Genomic DNA, 21,855 nt, shown 5'->3' with positions numbered 1-21,855 from the left:
CTGTCAATGTTCATTAAAATAAGCCCTCCCCTGAAAATAAGCCCTCTGGTGTTTTTCTGTCAAAAAAAATAAGACAGTGTCTTATTATTGGGGAAACACGGTATATTTTTATTCTGAGATTTAAAATTGGAAGGAACTTTTAAACCATTTATTATACTGATTTTGCAGATTAGAAAACTAAAACTCCAAAACAAGTGACTTTTTCAAAGCTTTCTAGGTAGTAGTAAGTGGCAGTAGTAAGTCCTTTGATTCCAGATATCTTTTGTTGTGTTTTTTCTTTTACTTTTTAGTAAAAGATACCTCTTAATACTTTTTGTGATAATCTCAGTTTGGGATATGTGATGAAGTTATCTTAATTTTCTTTGTGTACTTAGAATTGTCAGTCATGAATTAAATGAGAAAAATATAAATATCACTGTGAGTAGATGTTCTGAATATTCGATTTGGTTTTTATGAACCTTAAAACTTTGGTAAAAGTTTTGCAATTTATGGGCACAGAGATGTCAAACTGTATTGAATTTTGTTTTTGTCTAGTGCCAGTTTTCAGTGGCTACAAAGTGCTTCTTTATCTTATCTAGTAGGAAAAAAAAAAGATTTTGGATATTTATCAAACCAGAAGCCCAGGTTGTGTTTCCCAGTTTGTGGAAAAGTTTCTTCATCTTTTTATTTAGCTGTTAAGTGGTTAAGTTACCATCAAATAGGAGAATGTAGAACCAGTATCTGTGGTTTCATCGGCATGATCTAGTGTATTTGAAGTTGTAGTACTGTATTTGTATATTGAGAATGGTATAACCCTAAGTTTTCCTTCAGTAGCTTCTGAGATCTGTATTTCCACATTTGTTGTTTTTTTTAAAAATGGAAACTGAAAAGACTTTTTTTAAAAATAAAGATAGATTTGGGAAAAAAAAACTTTTTTAACAACAGAAGCAAATCTGGCAGGAATATGGGGCAATCATTTTAGCTTTTTTGATTAATCAGAACTGCACGGTAAGTACTGGTAGTATCCCTGTTTTTCAAATGAGGATACAGAAGCAAGCAGAAGTTTAGGTGACATGCCAGGACCACACAGCTAGTGTCTGAGATTCCTGATTCCACATTGCCACCTGAGCTGTTTGATGAATTTTGTTTTAGGGAGAGTTTAGATATAGGTAGACCTAAGAGGGATTTGCTTGTAACAGTAATACAAGTATTAGATAATGAGGTGTCCTGGACTGGCAGTGAAAATGGAAAAGAAAGGGTGAATCTTAGAAAATTTGAAGTTGTGAGAGATACTTAATCAATGGAACATGAAAAGGAGGCTTGTGACCTCAGAGACAATGAAATATAAGAAACTAAGAGTTCTAATCTTTAAAAACATCCACAACAACTTGGATAGCTAGAGTTGTAAATTTTGCTGCATTTTTATTTCTTATATGCTGAAGTTTTCTGGTCTTTGATTCTGTGCTAGGGTTTTGCAGTGCAACTGAAGGTTGGAATTGAGATTAGGACTGAGGTGGTTTTGTTATTAGAGATGGGATAAAATATAATTGGGTGGAGTTTTCTTGCTTGGACTAATAAAAATTAACTTGAAGATTGGCACTAGTTTGCATTGCTGCTTGTGAAATTATGATCTTATCAGCAATGTACTGATAATACTGATTCATAGGTTCTTTTTCCAGTAGTAGTAATCAGGAGTCTTTGGACAGATTATTGTACAACACACACACATACACACACACACAATTGGATGCAGAAATATATGGATAACAGGGAAAGGAGAGGGAAGGGAGAGGAGGAAATTAGAGGGAAGGTGTAGATTAAGAAAGGGCTCAGTCCAAAGCAAAATAAAACTCTTAAAATATTTGCAAACAAAATTATGGCTCTTTTTGAGTTTGTAAAGAATGGGAATCTGAAGGGGTGCCGTTAAATTGGGGAATGACCAAACAAAGTTATGTTGCCTAAATGTGATGTAATACTATTATTATTATCATACTAAGGGGATCAGGATGAAGGGGATGATTCCCGAGAAATCTGGCAGAGTGAATGAACAGGACCAGGAGAACAAGTCATTCAGTGACATTAATATTGTAAAGATAAAAAATTTTGAGTTAGGCATTCTGATCAGCATAATAACCAACCATGATTCCAGAGGACTAATGGTGAAATGTGGTACCTGCCTCTTGATAGTGTGGAATGATGTGTTTCTTATTTTTTTAAGATGTAACTTTCTAGAGTTGAATGAGGTTTGGTCTTTGTAGTACCAGTGTAATATTTGCAGCACCTACAATCACAATAAAGACCGTGACTATAAATTTTGTATGACGTTCTATTGCAAAATATACCAGACTCTCCAGGTAGAGGACAGAACTGAAGCATTTATTTAGACACCAGAAAACCGAATCCCCAAACCAGTAAGTCAGTTCCATCATAGTGCTAAAGATATTCAGAAGCCATAATAACACTGAGAGCCACAGCATCCTTCAGCCTTCCCACAGACCAGCACAAGATCATTATCTACCTCATGAGCCTTACTTGAGTGTCCTCTCTCCCCACCGTCTGGCTAGCTCTGACTAGCTTCCTGTGGACTCTGCTTCCCTTCAGCAAACTCCTCCCACCATAGGCTCCATGTGTCTGCTTTCAGCCTATTAGGGGGCAGAGTTTACTTTCAAAGCAGGTCTTCAGAATTCCCCCAGGTCTATTAAGGGGCAGGGAAGATCTTCAAATTCCCATTCTCATTACAGCTTTGAGTCAGATACTGACTGACAAATACTGGTAGTGTTCCAGGTAACTCTCTTTAGATTTTAAGTTTCCGAGTAGTTACTGATATTAATTGGCAAAGGAAGTTTCCTCATTAGGAATTTTTCAAACCAGTAGAAATCATAAGTCAGGACCAAAGAAGATTCTTTATTAAGTGTCTAATGGACAGTGAGATTGTCTCTGGTTAGCAGTTCCTGTGTATGAAGTTTTGTTTAGATATATGCCAAAATTCTTTTGATGCAGCCTGACTCGTACTGAGATCTTTATCCCTAAGAATGGTATTAAAACAGTACTAATTTCTATTTCCAAAGTTTTATATTTTTAGCCATTGATTAGATAAAAAAAATGATAATCATAATTTATGAGCCATCCAGATTCTTTTGCAACCAATTCATATGGCTACATATTTACTTTTTAGCATTTTAATTCTTCATAAACATGGGGTCATGTAGGTCAAACCAGGCAATTTTATTTTTCAGCAATTTTTGTAAAAGATATAGTTAGTTGGTTTAAATGTAAGTAAAAGATAAAGTAGTTACCTATAGATAAATCACCTGCAGGTAAGGTTGAAACTGTTGACTGATGTTAGACATTTACAGTACAATCTTGATTATTTGTTATGCTCAGGTATATCTTGTATCTCATTGAACCTCAAAATGACAGTATTCTGGTCAATATGTAGGGAGCTAGGGAATTGGGATAATTTTAGAATATTTCCATAAAAGTTGAAACCAAAAATTTGCAAAAATGCAGCATGGTTTAATATTCATTAATGACAATGTCCTAAAAATCCACAAGGTGGTGGTGTTTTCTGGTAGTTAAGCAAATGAAACTAAAGAATGAGTTGAGTTTTGTTTAAGCTTTTGAATAGTTAAAATAGAAAAAGAAAGGATGTGAAAGTGAGAGTTTCAGGACATTTGCTTCCTTTGGATTCATCATGACTATTCCCCATCCCCTCATAAAAATCAGAGATTTAAGAACTAGAAGGTCTGACTTGTAACCTTAGAAGATATCTGACAAATTATTTTAAAGATGGTAAGGTCCAGTGAAGTTGACTTACTTTATCACAAGCAGGGTCTGGATTTGACTCCGGGTCCTTTGCTTTCATATCCAGCAGTCTTTCTGATAGGCCATGCTCTTTTGTGTTCAGTGAGTTGTGAAAGTCTGCATTTACATCATGTCCTTCCGTTAGTTTTTTCTACTAGTACAAAAACTACAACTAGTTTTTTCTGCTGGCAGAGCCATTTTCCTAGTTGAGGCTCCCCTGGGCTGTTCGCAGTAGTCTTCCTGATTGGCCCCCCTGTTTCTCGTCTCTCCTCTCCATTCCATCCCATCTTACGGCTGCCAAAATCATCTTTGCAAGGCACTTTTGTTTGTTATTTGACTATGTGGTGCCTCTGTAGTAAATCTAGGACACTGCTTAGACTGGTTTTTAAAAGCTTTAAAGGGTTATCTTTAAGCTTACCTTTGTAGACTTTTCATATAGTCCCCCTCTTTGTTTAGTATTCCAATTCCCCCCTCCATCTGCAAAGCACTGGCAATCCGGTATACTTGGGAGACCTTCTCTCCTCGCCTTTCTCTCTTGGAATTGCTCCTTTCTTCATGGCTTGCAGAGCTGCTACTTCTTCCTCTATAAAACTGTTCATCCTCCTCGTTCTTCAGTCCTCTTATCATCCTTTTCAGATTATATTGTTTTTTACTTAGAGAATTACAGTCTCGTTCCCTGTGTTCCCTCTGCCCCAGTAGAATGAAAGAGCTTTGCTGACACAATTGTTTCTGTTCCCAGGTTTAATATCGCTCTTGTATAGACTTTAATAAATGTATACTGAATTGAATTGAATTGCATTAAGTACAGTAAAACCACTTAGGGGAAAGAGAATTCAGCCTTTGAATAATTTTTTTGTAACTTATATTTTTTATTCTTAGTTTATATCATTCATTTCCACAAGATTTTGAGTTACAAATTTTCTCGCCATTTTTCCCCTACCCACCACCCCAAAACAGTGATCCCACTGAATATCCCCTCCACCAGTTTGCCCTCTCCTGTATCTTCCCCCATCCCCCTCCGACTTTCCAGTAGGGCATGATGGATCTCTATGCCCCAGTGCCTGTATATCTTATTTCCCAGTTACATGTAAAATAATAATAATAATGATAATATATATTTTAAACATTTGAATTCCAGATTCTTTCCCTACCTCCCTCATCACCCATCTTTACTGGGAAGTTAAGCAATTCAATATAGGTTGTACATGTGTAACTATGCAAAACATTTCCATAGTGGATATATTGTGAAAGACTGACTATTTCCCTCCATCCCATCCCACTCCCCACTTGCTCTGTTCTCTACTTTGATCCTGTCCCTTTTCAAAAGTGGGTGCTTCCAACTTCCCTCCCCGCCAGCCTGCCTTCCCTTCCATCATCCCCCCTCTCATCCCTTTCCCTCCTACTCTCCTGTAGGGTGAGATACCCTATTTAGTGTGTATGTCATTCCCTCCCTAAGCCAAATTCAATGAGAATAAGGTTGACCCATTCCCTTTGCCTTCTTGTTCTTCCCCTCCATTATAAGTTTTCCCTTGCCTCTTCTGTATGAGATAATTTACCCCATACTGTCTCTCCCCATCTCCTCTCATTATATTCCTCTCACCTCTTAATTTCACCTTTTAAGTATCATCCCTTCCTATTCCTGTATTCTCTGTCTATGTACACCTGTACACACACACACACACAAACATATGTATTCATATGCCCATATACCCTCCTATATAGACATCTATATATGTATGTATATGTATATATATATGTATGTATATACACACACATTTCTATTCTCTTCAACTATTCTCATACTGAGAAAAGTTTCATCAGTTACAATTATCATTTTTGCATGTAGGAATGTTAATAGTTCAACTTTGATAAGTTCCTTATGATTTCTTTTCCCTGTTTACCTTCTCATGCTGCTTGTATCTGAATGTCAGATTTTCTATTCGACTCTGGTTTTTTCATCAAGAATGCTTGAAAGTCCTCTGTTCATTGAATGACCATATTTTCCCCTGAAACTTGATACTCAGTTTTGCTGGGTAGGTAATACTTGGTTTTAATCCCAGCTCCTTTGACCTCTGGAATATTTTTAAAACAGAAGGTTCGGCTATCAGTTTGAGGTATCTTATCTTGCTAAAGGTGGGCCCAAGTGAAATGACTATCGAGTCCATTGCTGCCCAATAGGTGGGAAGGGAAAGCTAGTCACTTTCTGCCTTCTCTGTTCTTAGGACGCAGGGCTAGAGACACCTAAAACTTTGTACTGGACTGAAGCAGTGAATTAAGGCTGCATTAACTGACTGTAGCATACCCCAAGACAAGATTACCTTTCAGTAATTTACAGATTATTTCTTCCTTACTCTCCATTTTACAGAAAAGATGAACGATTCTTAAAAGTTTTTTGCTTTAAGCTTTGAGGAATAAGTAGAATATTGGCTCATTGAACTTTACTATTTGCTGTTTAGCTGTAAGTTAATTGTGTTGGTTACCCTCTTTCAGATACTCCTGGTCGTGACATTGCTCTTTCTTGATTCTTCTGCTTGTCTGTCCACTCCTGATTTCTCCTCATTTCAGGCCCTATAACTGCTGGTGTATTCCAAGATTAGGACCTTCCTTAGTCTCAAGTTTCCTTATCTGCAAAATGGGATAATAACACCTCCTTTCCATGGTTTCAGTTTTTTCTTCTGTGACCTTAGCTCCCAATTCCCTAACCTATATATCAGTCAGTACATCAACAAACATATTTATTAAGTGCTTATTATATATCAAGCACTGTGTTTAGCACTGGGGGTACAAAGAAAGGCAGAAATGCTCTTCTTAACTAAAGATACTTCTTCCCAGATCGCATACCTAATAACTGTCTGAGCTAGACTTTGTCTGGTTTTTCTGAGTCCAAGTTCAGCACTTTATCCACTCTTGTCACATAACTGCTTTTTAGGAAATAGGGAGCCAGTCACTAAAGGAAGGGTGATGAAATAACCCTTTTTTTGTTAGTGGAAATTGTATATTAATGTTACTATGAGTGTTAGGGTATTTGTAAGAAGCGGTATAGTAGATTGCTGGATTTTTGGGTTCAGAGGAACTGAGTTCATATCCTAGCCTGTTACTTTCTGTGTGACTTTGGGTACTTACCGTCTCCCATTTCTGGGCCTCAGTTCCCTCATCTATAAAATGAGAGAGGGTAGATACAATGATGGACTTATTCCTTCTAGCACTAAATCTGGGATCCTTTGACCTTGAGGATTGAGTAGTGGTTGGAATTGGCAACTAGGTCAGGACAATTGTGAAATGTTAATTATATAGCCTATCTGTCTAAGCTCTACTGGCACAGAAATTTGGTGATCTGCAGCAGGAGATGTCTGTTTTGGAGGTGGAAGAGAGAGGAAGTTCATTTCAGATCTTGACACCTTTCTCTGGGCATCTCCAGGGCATTAAGTGATTAGGCTTTACTAAATATCAAACTAATAACAAAGTTTGTGAGAGTGATTCTGACAAGGAGACTAGGTTTGATAGGTACTAAGCCAGTTTAGACTTTGTAAACTGTCAGCCATCTGTGCATAAATGATGGATGTTGGAGAATGAGATTTCTATGCTATGTAAGTTCGTTTGGTCTCTGTAATTGATGTTACTTTTTTTTTTAACCTTGAGCTGCTTGTTAAGTAAAAATTAAAAATAAAAAAATATGCCTCAAACCTTATCTTAGGTGAACCAAAGGGAAGGAAGAAGAGGGGCTTCTGAAGATTTAGTGGAGTTGGAATAGTTTAGAACACTGATGTCAAACTCAAAAAGAAACTGGTGCCTGCAGACTACATATTGACTTAGGATAACACAAATCTGTAACATTAGCTGTGTGGTATGGTCTTTTTATTTGTTTTGTTAACCGTTTCTCAACTGCATTTTGATCTGGTTCAGGCCTGAATCTGAAACTTTTCCTGTAGGCTGGGCCAAAGACTGGTGGCAAGCAGTAGGGAGATAGATAGATGCTTCTAGCACCTAAGAATTTTCAGCTTTTTGACCTGTTAAGGTATAAGGGGAAATCATCTAATTTTGTCATCAATTATAATGTTTACATTGCTATTCTTCACTCCCTGGGACATTTCTTTATTTCATATGTTTTTTAAAGTAAAAACATCGAATTTGGAGTCAAAGGACTTGTATTCAAATTCCATTTCTGCCATTTACTTAAAAAGAAGGCATTTGACTAGGTGATGTCTGAAGGGCTTTCCAGGTCCAATCTTACATTCCTATGACTTGGTTGAGAAAAAGAATTTTATTTTTGACTTATTATATGTAAATATTTCACTTAGCATTTAGCCCTAAATCAGTTAACTATTCACATAGACATTTGGGTTATGCATATAAATTTCATTAGTCTTTTGTTTATATAATACCTATATTTCTCAGTATATATCTTGTTCTCCCACATAGAGAACCATATTTTATTTAAAAAAAAAATCAAAAATACTACAGCAAAACTAACCAACACATCAGAAAGGTCTGATAATATATAGTGCTCCATGTCTGTCTACAAAGAGGTGAGGGGGAGGGTATCTTCCAATATCTGTCTCTTCTTTGGAACCAACTTTGATCATTATAATTTTATAACATTCTTTTTCAGTTTTTGTTTGTTCTTTCATTTACATTATTTATCATTTTCCTAGATCTGATTACACTTCATTTTAACAATTCTTTTTACAATGCTAGGGGTAAAGAGACAAAAATAATACTGTTCCTGCCCTCAGGTGGCTTATGGAAGTGTAGGAATTGGGAAATAGAAAATGGATAACTAAGTAAATGCAAGTTAACTTTTTTGAGGAGGGTTGGGAGATTACTTACTACTAGGTGTTAGTTGAGAATTAGTCCCAGAGCAATTGTGAATTGCCCAATGTCACATAACCAGTTAGTGGCAAAGTTAGCACTGGAATACATGTCTTCATACTCTTGGTAATTTTCCTTCTATTATGAAGTTTTCATTTTACTTTTTCTGAGTGGTAAAACAAACTTCTTTTGCTGTACTGTCAATGAGTGTGTGTGTGTTTTTTTTTTTTAATTACAGGCCCCTTCACAGATGTAGTCACTACAAATCTTAAACTTCGAAATCCATCAGACAGAAAAGTATGTTTCAAAGTGAAGACAACAGCACCTCGTCGGTACTGTGTGAGGCCGAACAGTGGAATTATCGATCCAGGGTCGACTGTAACTGTTTCAGGTACTGAATAGTTAATAAGGATTCTACAGATTTGTTTGAATGACCTTCAGTAATATTCATTCAGAGTTTTCCAGTTTTTCTGATGACGTAAAAGGTGATGTTACACAGGTACAAACTATTCTAGAGCATCACCTTTTCTCTTACTTGCAGTGTAATAGAGAGTTGGGAGGGGGTGGTAATCAAAATTGTTATTTTTAAAAGTCTGTAAACCACATACATCTAATTGTTTACTAAATTATCTTCATGGTTTGGTTTTTTTTTTTTTTTCATATTCCCATTCTAGTCTAAAGCCAAAGCCTTTGACTTATTTTACTTATACACAGTGGTCACCATGCCCATGGAAGTATCTTGTTTAGGAACTCAGAATGATTCATATTACTGCCTTCTTGTACTACATCTAAACATGTCTTTCTGTCAAACTTGTCCAACAATTAAGAGTTTCCCTTAGGCCAGTAGTTTGGTTGCTGATCTTGTCAACAGTGCCACACTACAAACAAGTAAATCTGTTTGACTTCTCCCAATCTTCAATCTCTCCTTGCCTGTTAATTTATTCCATGCTGTTTACAAATGCATTCAGGCATGGCCTTTTCTCAATCTTTATTCTTTTTTTTTTTCCCCTTCTTTCAGTATTTGATACTTGCTAACTAACCTCTTTGCTTGAATTCTTACTTCCTCCCTGGTTTTTATGAAACTCTTCTTCTGTTTTACCTCCTTCCTTTTTGAATAACTCAGTCCCTTTTGCTGAACTATCATCCATATCATTCCTCTGATTCTGAATATCCTCCAAATTCTTTCCTCATCTCCTTTATTTTCTTCTTCTTTTTTTTTTTTTACAAGCTTTTGGTAAGCTCATCAGCTTTTATGGGTGTAATTTTCTCCTAGGCATACAGTTTTGTACAAATTAATTGGGATAAAAGTAAAATACTTAAATTTATTGTATTATTCAGCTTTTATTTACATCTTTAAAAAACAATATATAACATTCTATTTTTTGGCAATTAAAAAAAAGCATGATTTGGCATTGATTTTACAAGATTTGGGCACAGTCTTTAATACTTTGTGATGAAACCACACTTCTGTCACTTAGTTTATTAAATATATTTTTTGATAGTCCATTTTTCCGAGTCTGACTTAGAAATATAGCTCATAGGTATTTTTGCCTTTTTAAAAATTTTACAGTTCTTTAAAAAAATTTTTTTTGAGTTCCAAATTATCCCCATCTTACCTGCTCTTTTCCCACCCACTGAGAAAGCAAGGGATATAATTATATATGTGAAATGCAAAATAATTTCCATATTAGCCATATTATACCAAAAAACCCCAAGAAAAATGGAGAAAATGAGAACACTGTACTTCATCTTTCACTCAGAGTTCATCAGTACTTTCTCTGGGGCTGGATAGCATTTTTCATTGTGAGTCCTAAAGAATTTTCGTGGATTGTTGCATTGATAAAGAGTAGCTTAAGTCTTTCACAGTTGATCATCATTATAATATTGCTGTTACTATCACAATGATCCTCCTGGTTTTTCTCATTTTATTTTACATTAGTTCAAATATGGCTTGCCATGTTTTTCTGATACTACCCCCCCTTCTCATTTCTTACAGCTCTGTCACAATCATATGCCACGACTTGTTCAGCCATTCTTCAGTTGATGAGCATCCCCCTCAATTTCCAATTCTTTGTTACCACAAAGAGTTGTTATAAATAGTTTTGTACAAAGAGGTCCTTAAAATTTTGATCTCTTTGGGGTACAGACCTCAAAGTGGTATTACTGGGTGAAAGGGTATACACAATTTTGTAGTCCTTTAGGCATAGTTCCAAATTGTTTTCCAGAATGGTTGGATAGTTTACAACTCCCATTAGCATACCTGTTTTCTGTCATCCCTTCCAACATTTGTCATTTTCGATAGGTGTGAAGTGGTACCAGAGTTGTTTTAATGCAAATTTCTCCAATTACTAATGATTAAGAACATTTTTTTTCATATGACTGTAGATGTTTTCTTCTGAAAACTGCTCATTTATATCCTTTGGTCATTAATCAATTGGGAAATAGTTCCTATTTTCATAAATTTGATTCATTTCCCCTGTGTATTTGAGAAAAGAGGCCTTTATCAGAGATAATTGTTGTAAAATTGTTTTCATTGTTTATGATACTTTTAAGCAAGATTTTTAAGCAAGATATTCAGTTTTCCTGATTATCTCTTTTAATTAGCTCTATTTTTGCTTTTGCTTTGTCTGAGTGCAGGATTGGTTAACACTGCTTTTTTTTACTTCAGGTGATGCATAATAGATTTTTCTCCATCGCCTTATTTTAAGGCCAAATGTTTGTCTTTCTGTTTCAGGTGTTGTCTTGTAAACAACTTATTGTTGGATTCTAGTTTCTAATTCATTTTGCTATCTGCTTCTGTTTTCTGGGCTATTTCATTCCATTCATATTCACAGTTGAGATTACTACTAAATGTATATTTCCCTCTTCCTATTTTCTTATGTTTATTTTTCTGTTTTTATCCTGTCTCACTTCCAAGGTTTGTTTTGCTTCTGACTGTTGTCTCCCCTCCTTTTTAAAATCCCCTACTTCTTTTTTTCTTATTCCCTTCCCCTACTGTTTCCCTGTTCAGTAAGATAGATTTCTATCCTCAACTTAGTGTATGTATATATAATTGAACCAATTGAAGTTCAAGCATTGCCTGTCACTTTCAATTCCCTTCCCCCAATTTTCCACTCCACTATAAAAGTTCTTCCTTGAACAACCTCTTTTATGTGAGATAATTTTTCCCATTCTACCTCTTCCTCCCGGTTTTCCCCATCCATCCCTCTTTCTCAACCCCTTCATTTTTTTATCCTAACATAATCAATTTATACCCATGTAGATGGGTGTGTATGTGTGTGTGTGTGTGTGTGTGTGTGTGTGTGTGTGTGTGTGTGTGTGTATGTATATATATATATATACTACATAGACTCCTAACTGCCCTAAAAACAATAAAGTTCTTTGGAGTAGCATGTATCACCCACCTATATAGGAATGTAAATAGTTTAAATTTATTGATTCTCTTATGCTTACTCTTTCATCTTTATTTACTTATTTTTGCTTCTCTTGTGTTTGAATGTCAGGTTTTCTATTTAGCATGGGTCTTTTCATCAGGAGTGTTTGAAAGTCTTCTCTTTCATTCATTTTTAAACATTGACTTCCATAACATTTTGAGTTCTAAACTTTCTCCCTCTCTCTCCCTTCCCCCCTTCCCAAGACGGCATGCATTCTAATATAGACTATACACTTACATTTATATTAACTATATTTTCACATTAATCATGTTGTAAAGAAGAATTAGAACCAGTGGGTGAAACCATGAGAAAGAAGAAACAAAAAAAAAAAAAGAGCAAATAGTATGCTTTGTCTTCTATTTCATTAACGTTCATTTTTTACTCCTGAAGGATTATACTCAGTTTTGCTGGGGCAGGTTATTTTTGCTTATAAGCCTAACTCTTCTGGAATATTATATTCCAAGTCCTTTGCTTCTAATGTAAAATCTACTAAATCTTGTATAATTCTGACTGTGGCTTCACAGTATTTTAATTCTTTCTGGCTGCTTGCAATAGTTTCTTCTTAACCTGGCAGCTCTGAAATTTGGCTCTAATATTCCTAGGAGTTTTCATTTTGGGATCTCTTATAAGGAGGTAATTGGTGAATTCTTTCAGTTTCTGCTTTTTCTCAGTTTCTGGAATATCAGGGCAATTTTTAAAAATAGTTTCCTGAAATATGATGTCTAGGCTTTTTTTTTTTAATCATGGCTTTCAGTTAGTCCAGATCTCTAGATATCTCCGTGATCTGTTTCCCAGGTCAGTTTTTTAAAATAATTTATTTCATGTTTTCTTCAAGTTTTTAATTCTTTTGACTTTGTTTTACTGTTTCTTGATGTTTCATGGAGTCAGTTTCCAGTTCCTCAAATTTCGTTTTTAAGGAGTTGTTTGAATTTTTATGCCTCTTTTATTATTAGGCCAATTCTGTTTTTTAAGGTGTTATTTTCTTCAATAGTGTGTTTCTGTGTGTGTGTGTGCATGCATTTGTATGTGTGTGCACGTGCTTTTTTTTTTTTTTACATGAAACCTGTAGTAAGGGGAAGTTGCATTTTATTCTGTAGGTAAAAGGATAATAGATCTAGATCAGAAAGGGATTACAACCCTCTTTTTTTAGATAATAAAACTAAGGCAGAGAAATTAAATACTGTGACAAAAGGCCACACACCAGTGTCTGAAGAATTTGAACTTAGGTCTTCATTATTCCAAATGTAGGGCCCTAGCCATTATCGTGCACGTGCTTCTTTTACCAAGCTGTTCATAATTGCATCGCTATCATTTTTCTTCCTGATTTTTCTTCTATCACTCTCATCTCTTTCTTTAACTCTCCCAGGAATTCTTATTGGGCTTGTGTCCAGTTAGCATTTTCTTTCAGACTTTTTTTTAAAAACATTGTTATCTTCTTCTGAATTTATGTCTTGGTCTTCCCTGCTGCTGTAGTAGCTTTTTATGATCAAGTACTTTTTTTTTTTCTCCTCATTTTTCCAGCCTGTTTCTTGACTTTGAACTTTATGTCAAAGTTGGGTTCTGCTCACCTAGAGGTGGGGAGACACTGTGTCAGGTTTCAGGCTTTTTGTGCTGCTATTTTCAGAGCTAGGTTTGTGGGTCTACAAGTTTTCAGTTTTGAAGGTGGTGTGATTCATGGAGAGGTGTGATCACTGCTCCCGTGGTCTGTACTCTGTTCTTTACCCAGAAAGGGCCCCTGTTCCCCTGCAGCTGTAAGCACTTCTCTTGGCTTTGGAGCTATGACCAGGCCCCCTGTTCCCCTGCAGATGCCTTGCTAGTGCTCTTTTCTCTCTGAACTGCAACCAGGGCCCCTGCTCCCTTGTGACTGGCCACAAATGCTTCTCTTTATCTGGGAACAGCCACCTAAAATTGCACATGAGCAATAAAGGTACTAGTCAGCATCATCTGTACTTAGTTTTAGCAGGGGATTCCCTTTACCCTTTCTGACCAGTTGTGTGACCGCCTTACCATCATCTGGACTGAGAACCTGAAAACCGCTGCTGCTTGACTATTTAGCTTGTTTCACAACCTTGGAGTCCTCTTTTTGAGTACTTTCTTTATATAGGGAGGACTTTCAAAAGAGTAAAATAGGAAAGCTCATCAAAAACTGAAGAAATTTGAAATACTCTTAATGCAACTTTAAATTTATTTTAATTCTCTTTATTTCTAGTTTTCAGCAGCAACTAAGATTTTGTAGTACCATTTCTGATTTTTACTTCATGGAGATTAAATCCTTTATTCTGTAATATCAATTTAAAAAACACTTGAAAATGTGTTTCTGACATATAAAAAGAAATCAAAAGAGAGAACCCAATATTTCCCCAATGATTTTTCAATGATAATTCCAGAGATTAATTAAAACATTTTTTCGAAGCAAAATTTTTTTTTGGTATCTTGATTGTATTGGGTGGTTCCTTTGTGAGTAGACAGTTGACTATTTGCAAAGAGAAGTAATGTTTCGTTAATTGTCAGACATTGAATAGATAATTTATTTGGAAAAATAAATATACATACTGGTGTTGTTTGTGTTTGTACCCCTTTAGACATGTGGAAGCATACAGGCAGGACACAAATGTTAGAAACATACTTAGTTTAGGAATAAACAATACTCATTGGAAAGCCAGGAAGGTTTTCATTATCTTTATTTTACATTCATTCTTTCTGAATAGATGGGTGGCCTCTTCAAAAGACTATAGAGAATCAGACAAATGCAAGCCCTTTTATGCTGCTTCCATTCGAATTTCCTGCCTTGTTCCTCTCTTCAGAACTGGGATTGGTTCCAGCTCTTCTGGGTTACAATCTTTCTTTTTTTTTCATTTTTCAAATGCTTTATTAACTTTTGGTTTACTTCATTCATTTCCACCAGATTTTGGGTTACAAATTTTCTCCCTATTTTCCCCCTACCCACCTCCCCAAAATAGTGGTCCCCCAGGATATCTCCTCCTCTTATTTCCCAATTACATGTAAAATAGTATATATTTAAACATTTGGTTTTAAAACTTTGAATTCCAGATTCAACCCCTTCCTCCCTTGTCACCCACCCTTACTGGGAAGATAAGCAGTTCAACATAGGTTGTACATGTGTAGCTAATGCAAAACATTACCATAGTAGATAAATTGTAGAAGACTTATTATATTTCCCTCCCTCCTATCCCATCTCCCATTTGATCTATTCTCTACTTTGGTCCTGTCCCATTTCAAAAGTGTGTGCTTCCAGTTTCCCTCCCCCCCCCTCCCCCCCCCCCTTCCATCATGCCCCCTCTCATCCTCTTCCCCCCTATTCTCCTGTAGGGTGAGATAACCTATTTAGTGTGTATGTCATTCCCTCCCTGAGCTAAATTCAATGAATATGAGGTTGACCCATTCCCCTTATGCCTTCCTGTTCTTCCCCTCCATTGTAATCATTTTCCCTTACCTCTTCTATATGAGATAGTTTGCCTCATTCTGTCTCTCCCCATCTCCTCTCATTATATTCCTCTCTCACCTCTTAATTTCACCTTTTAAGTATCATGCCTTCCTATTAAATTGGTCCTGTGCCCTCTATCTATGTATACCTGTAAACATATATATACACATTCACATATGTATTCATATGCCTATATACCCTCTGATAAAGACTACGCGCACGCACACACACACACATATTTCTTTTCTGTCAACTATTTTCATACTGAGAAAAGTTTCATCAGTTACAATTATCGTTTTTTCATCAGATACAATTATCGAATATAAATAGTTCAACTTTGATAAGTTCCTTATGATTTCTTTTCCCTGTTTACCTTCTCATGCTTCTCTTGCTTCTTATATCTGAATGTCAAATTTTCTATTCAACTCTGGTTTTTTTCTTCAAGAATACTTGAAAGTCCTCTATTCTACCGAATGACCATATTTTCCCCTGAAACATGATACTCAGTTTTGCTGGGTAGGTGACTCTTGGTTTTAATCCCAGCTCTTTTGACCTCCGGAATATCATATTCCAGGTCCTTCAGTCCCTCAATGTAGAAGCTTCCAGATCCTGTGTTATCCTGATTGTTTTTCCACAATATTCACATTATTTCTTCCTGACTGCTTGTAATATTCTCTCCTTGATCTGGGAATTTCGGGACCTGGCTATAATATTCCTAGGAGTTTTCTTTTTGGGATCTTTTTCAAGAGGTGATCGGTGGATTCTTTCAACCTCTGTTTTGCCCTCTGGTTCTAAAACATCAGGGCAGTTTTGTTTGAGAATTTCTTGGAGGATGATTTCTGGGTTCGTTCTTTGATCATGGCTTTCAGGTATTCCAATAATTTTTAAATGATCTCTCCTGGATCTATTTTCCAGGTCAGTGGTTTTTCCCATGAGATATTTCACATTGCCTTCTATTCTTTCATTTGTTTCGATCTGTTTTAACAGCATCTTGATTTCTCATAAAGTCAATAGCTTCTATTTGCTCCATTCTAATTCTGAAGGAACGATTCTCCTCAGTGACCTTTTGAGATTTTTTCCATCTGGCAAATTCGGCTTTTTAAGACATTTTTCTCCTCATTGCCTTTTTGAGCCTCTTTTGCCAATTGAGTTAGTCTGTTTTTTAAGGTGTTATTTTCCTCAGTCAGGCTGTTGACTCTCATTTTACAATTTTCTTGCATCGTTTCCATTTCTCTTCCCAATTTTTCCTCCACTTCTTTTGTCTGCTTCTTAAGGTCCTCTATGGCTTGTAACCAGCTTGTATTTTCCTTTGAAGCTTTTGGTGCCGGAGTTCTGACTTCACTGTCTTCCTCCTGTTCCATGCTTTGATCCTTTTTGTCCCCAAAATAGTAGTCTAATGTTGGATTCTTCTGTTTGTTTTGCTTCCTTTGCCTGGTCATGTTGCCACTCAATTACTTGACTTCTGGGCTTTTTGCCACAGTAGGACTCTGCCACCAGACAGGAGAGCTTTGTAGCAAATGCTGGGATTTTCTTAGCTACTGGAGGTCTTAGTTGAGTGCCCTCTCTGAAGCCTCCATATGTTCTGGCAAGCTGGTCACACACCCCAGGACCTACACCCTAGACTGCAATCCAGATCCAAGCAGGTTAAAGCAAGAGTGATTACCCCTCAGACTGGTTGCTTGGTCCCCCTACACTCTGCAGGCCAGGAGTTGAAGCTGCCATGTGTTGGCTGCTGTGCTGCAGCCCTTAGTGGCTTCTCGCCCCAAGGGCAAAAGCAATGCACTCCCAACTACTGGGTCCCAAAGTCCACACTGCAGTGATCTCTCACTTTGTCCTTGACATCTATGTGTTGATAATTATTGGAAGGGCCACAGCTGCTGGTGATCTGCAGTCCTTCCAGCTGGTGGCTGGTCAGGACCACCCTGGGGCTAAAACCTGGATGTGGGGATGGGCTGGGCTCCCAGAGTGCTGAGCCTGCTGGGCTGTCCCCAGCGGGAGACTAGCTTCTCTGTGTCATTTTGTGGGTTCTGTAGCGCCAAAGTTTGTTCAGAGTCCCCTTTTACATGGATTGGACATGGTGGGAGCTGAAGCCGCGGGGAGGTCCTGTGTCTAGTCCGCCATCTTGACTCCTGGGTTACAGTTTTTCTGACCTGCCCACTGCACATTTACTCCTTAATATGTTCCCTCCTCCCAAACATGGACTCCATGATCAGATAATGAGACTCTTATTCCATGGAGGATGTGTCACTTAATATGTAAGAAGCTAGTTAAGCATGCATGTTAATGAAAAGTTGGCGACCGTCCTTTGACCCTAGCTGGTTTGAGCCAGCTTAACCCAGGCCTCTTCCAAGCGTAAACTTACAGTTTTCTTCCAGTTATATGATTGGATAGGGTCTCTCTGCCCTTCCTCCCCTCATCCTTATTTATACCTTCTTGTATGTCCTGTGCAACATTTGTTTTTGGAACATCCATTGTTATAGAACCTGGAAACCAAACTGCTAGTATTTCTCACACAGAGAAAACCTGGTCTGTATCATGAATCATAGAAGCATGATCTTCACTTAATAAAGTTAAAGTTATATAAGATGATCTTCCTGTAGCAGAGTTTGCCAGGTGCTTTGCAAAGAGAAAAAAAAGGTGAATTTTTGATAATTTAGGTAGAGTCTTTTCATATAGTCACTTAGTGTGATTACTTTTAAGAATGTTACATCATGAATAAACAAGGTTGAATAATGTGGTCTGAGGGCAGTTGCTTCTCCAGTTAGAATGGTAGTTAACCTTATACATTATCTTTATATCCTAGTCTTATATAACCACATAATTTATAAAGGAGATGGTATACCAGGAAGCTAGAATATTTCATAAACACTGTTTAAGGTATTTGGCAGTGGAGAAGCTCACTAATGGGAGAAGGGGGCCAGCATGGCAAAGAGATGTTCTGGGATGAGAAGGTTGCAAGGGATGGATAAATCTTACCAGGATCAAGAGGCCTCAGGTGTTGAGGGACATTCTAGGATGAGAAGGCAGCTGAGGCCAGAAAGTCAGAAGGAGAGCCATTTGGGGAATGGAAGTTTGTATTCCCTAGGCCTCTACTTAAAATTCTCAGAAAGGATGAGTGTATATTTGTGTTGTAATTTTTAAGTATATTTATAGCTACAGCTGTAGTATTAAGTAATCAGTAAAACTCAAGAATATCTTGTACTGCAATTTGACTTATTTCTTATTTTGAGGATATTATAATTGCTCATTTTGCTTGGTTGGAATTATACTCCATTCAAATAGAACAGTATGAAGCACCAGCATACAAATTGTTTAGGGGGATATTTAGTACACACATAATCCTCTAAGTAAAGCTATTGAACCCCTCTAACTGAATTGAATTCAGCTAGTTATGGAATTGGAGTTACTATCTAGCCATGTCTCTTTTGTCTTGTACTTGTGAAGTAAATTTTTTTTGTATCCAATTTTTACTTAAAATTTTTGCTTATTAACTTTTCCCAATGTTCTAGTTTGTCAGGATCTTTTTTATAGTGATTTTGTTGTCTGACATGGCAATTTCAATCCTTTATTTTTGTCTATAAATTTCTTAAGCACATGATCTTTGCCTTTCATCAAATCATTGATAAAATAATAAACAGTATAAGTTGAAGTGCAGATGTTCAGGACACTCCACTGTAGACCACTTTGTAAGTTGGTACCAAACCTGGTCACTTTCCAACATTGGACAGTTATCCAGGTTTGAAACCACAAAGCTGTGCTGGTGCCTAGATTGTATGTCTCCATCTTATTGAGAGGAACAGAATAATAGACTTTGCCAAATGCTTTTCTAAAACCTGGGTACATTAGTTTACAGTATTCACCTGATTGCCAGTGTAGTTAAAAAAAAATGACCTGTTCTTGAAGCTATGATAATTTTTTCTAGATACTAACCAAATACACTTTTGGTATAATATATTCTAGAATATTTCCAGGAATTGGAAATTAAACTTAATTGTATATAGCTTGCAGACTCCCCACTTTTATGAATTTCAGGACATTTTCCTTTCTCTAGTCCTATGGCATATCTCTCATTCTTCACAATTAATTTTAGTCTATTTTTATACTTTTGATCCCTTCTCTAAATTTACTTGTGTGAAATCTGGTCTTCTGGATCATGCCAGATGTTCCCTTGCCATCTTCTCTTCTTTCATATATTTTTGAGATGATCATTTACCCCCAATTTCCCCATCATTTCTACGTGAGCAACTACTTCTACCTTGCTGGTGAGAATTTGATCTAGAACAGCAGTTATCAATAGGGCAATTGATTAAATTATTAGTACTTCTCTGGGAAAAAACTTCAACAGATGATGATGTCTGTATTAAATGAAGTCTATTATTGCTGTAGCATGTCTCCATGCAGGGCTTAATGATCTGTTTCCCAAACTCCTGATTAATCTTTCTTATTCTGTACAGTGTAATCTGTGGTATAATCTGATGGTTTATATTTCTCTGTTTCTTGTTATCCATCTGCAAATGCTTTCCGTACTGTGAGGTTAAATTTGTTTCCTTGACCTCCCTGGCCCTTAATACATTTTTATTAGAGACATGAGTTCCTGGAATTTGTTGTTAAATCTAGTCTAGGACTTTTATCTTTTCTGAGTGTCTGGGTTTCAGTGTTATTTGTTCGTTCATTCATTCATTCATTTTACATTTATATGCATTCATTTTTACATACATATACAGTTCTGTGGTGTTTTAATACAGTGGCTGTAAATGGGCTGTTTTCTCATTCTTTTCAGTTTAAAGCCCTTTAGATTTATTGGGGCAGTGTGACAGTAAAGAGAGCACTAGCCTTGGAGCCAGGAAGGCCTTGGTTCAAATGCAGTCCCTGACACAAGTTAACTTTGTAACCCTGGGAAAGTCAATTCACTTCTCAGTGCTACAGTAACTATCTAAGGCTATAAATTGAAGAGATATCAACCTTCATTGGTAGATGGAATTTCTGTACCTGGAGTTTCCTATACCAATGAAGTCATAGGTACAGCTCCTATCCCCAGTCCCTTGATTAAATTGCAAGACTCAAAGCAGATACATTTTTACTAGCCCTTGTTAGGTATACTCCTCTGCCTGTTATATATACCTGACAAAATTAGGTATACATGGTAATTATGATGTGATTGGGAAAATAACAAATTATACATTTGCAGTTTACAACATGTTCTTTCTTATACCACAAGGTGGCTCTAGAAGTCAGTTTACCCAGAATATATCAGCACATTTGGGGTTGGTTGGTTGGGAAACATATTTGATTATTGGGACATTTTCATTAGAATAGTGACTATCTAAGATTTCTTTGAAACATTTCTAGTACTTGATCAGGAAATGGCAGAAATGGAACCTTAGTTAACTGTTAATTTTCATGAATGTTTAACTATAAATTGAGATTAATGGAAATGATTTAAAGTAAACGCATGAAGTAGAATTCTGAAATTGTTAGCTATAGCCTTACCTTTTTACTAACTAGTCAAAAAATAAATTTTATTTAGGTTAAATTCAAATTGTTTCCTAAGGGATATTGATTGAGGATATTTAATACAAAACTACAAATGTTTGACTTGTCATACCCTTTCAAAGTATAAAACATTACATCTAGGGTGTATGATAGCATATATGGATAGAATAAATTTAAAGTGGAACGCAGTATAATCTACTCCTTCTTCTTATTCAGTAATGCTGCAGCCTTTTGACTACGATCCAAATGAGAAGAGTAAACACAAGTTTATGGTACAGACGATTTTTGCTCCATCAAACACTTCAGATATGGAGGCTGTGGTGAGTACGTTCTGTAATGAATTCACTTTTAGGAATCATTTAAGTTGTGTAAACCATAAGACATTAAGAAATATTGTGCCTATGTAGTCATCCCAAAGAGTGATTATTTAAAAACTTCAGCATTCACTACTGTGGAATCTATTTTAAAATTAAAGATATTGTCAAGTGACCCATCTAAATCTATAATTTTAACCTTTTTAAAATTTTCTTTTCTCTCAGTTACTAGGGTGTTTTGATTAATAATGTGAATATTATGTGAATGTTAATTTCTTTCATGTAGAAAATTTTCTATTTTAAGATTTGAAGTCACACTCACACTTTTTAGTGTATGGTACTTGCAAGTATTTTCAAAAATGACTCTCTTGGAATGAAGTGTTAGTGTTTACTAGCTAAAATTGTGAGAAGGTACACCAGGTATTTTCAGTAGATTTTCCTTTCTATTAATTTGTTGTAATTCTCTTAACACTGATATTTTTTTCAGAAATGTAACATATAGAAGCTTCCCATTATTTTTCTTCTCTCCAGAAAATCAAAATTGTGCTTTTGTGATCCTCTCTCTCTAGCCTTGAGA

The 21,855-nt window shown here is 36.2% G+C and overlaps 1 protein-coding gene and 1 long non-coding RNA gene across 3 annotated transcripts in view; one reads left to right on the top strand and one right to left on the bottom strand.

Annotated features, from left to right (window-relative positions):
• Window positions 1-21,855, bottom strand: part of LOC138170373 (uncharacterized) — a 464,687-nt gene that overhangs the window by 197,844 nt on the left and 244,988 nt on the right. The gene's annotated exons all lie outside the window — the stretch shown is intronic.
• Window positions 1-21,855, top strand: part of VAPA (VAMP associated protein A) — a 72,477-nt gene that overhangs the window by 32,118 nt on the left and 18,504 nt on the right. For both annotated transcript variants that reach the window (XM_069099634.1, XM_069099635.1), the window contains exons 2-3: window positions 8,831-8,983; window positions 21,181-21,284. In XM_069099634.1, the coding sequence (XP_068955735.1) occupies window positions 8,831-8,983; window positions 21,181-21,284 (257 nt within the window). The remainder of the gene's footprint in view (window positions 1-8,830; window positions 8,984-21,180; window positions 21,285-21,855) is intronic.

Source organism: Petaurus breviceps, unplaced genomic scaffold (genome assembly GCF_028583685.1).
Source record: "Petaurus breviceps papuanus isolate PSGF00001 unplaced genomic scaffold, PetGlider_PUasm1.0 38, whole genome shotgun sequence".
Taxonomy (NCBI): Eukaryota; Metazoa; Chordata; class Mammalia; order Diprotodontia; family Petauridae; genus Petaurus; species Petaurus breviceps.
The sequence above is the reverse complement of the archived record's forward strand: the minus strand, read 5'-3'. Positions and strand labels throughout refer to the sequence as shown.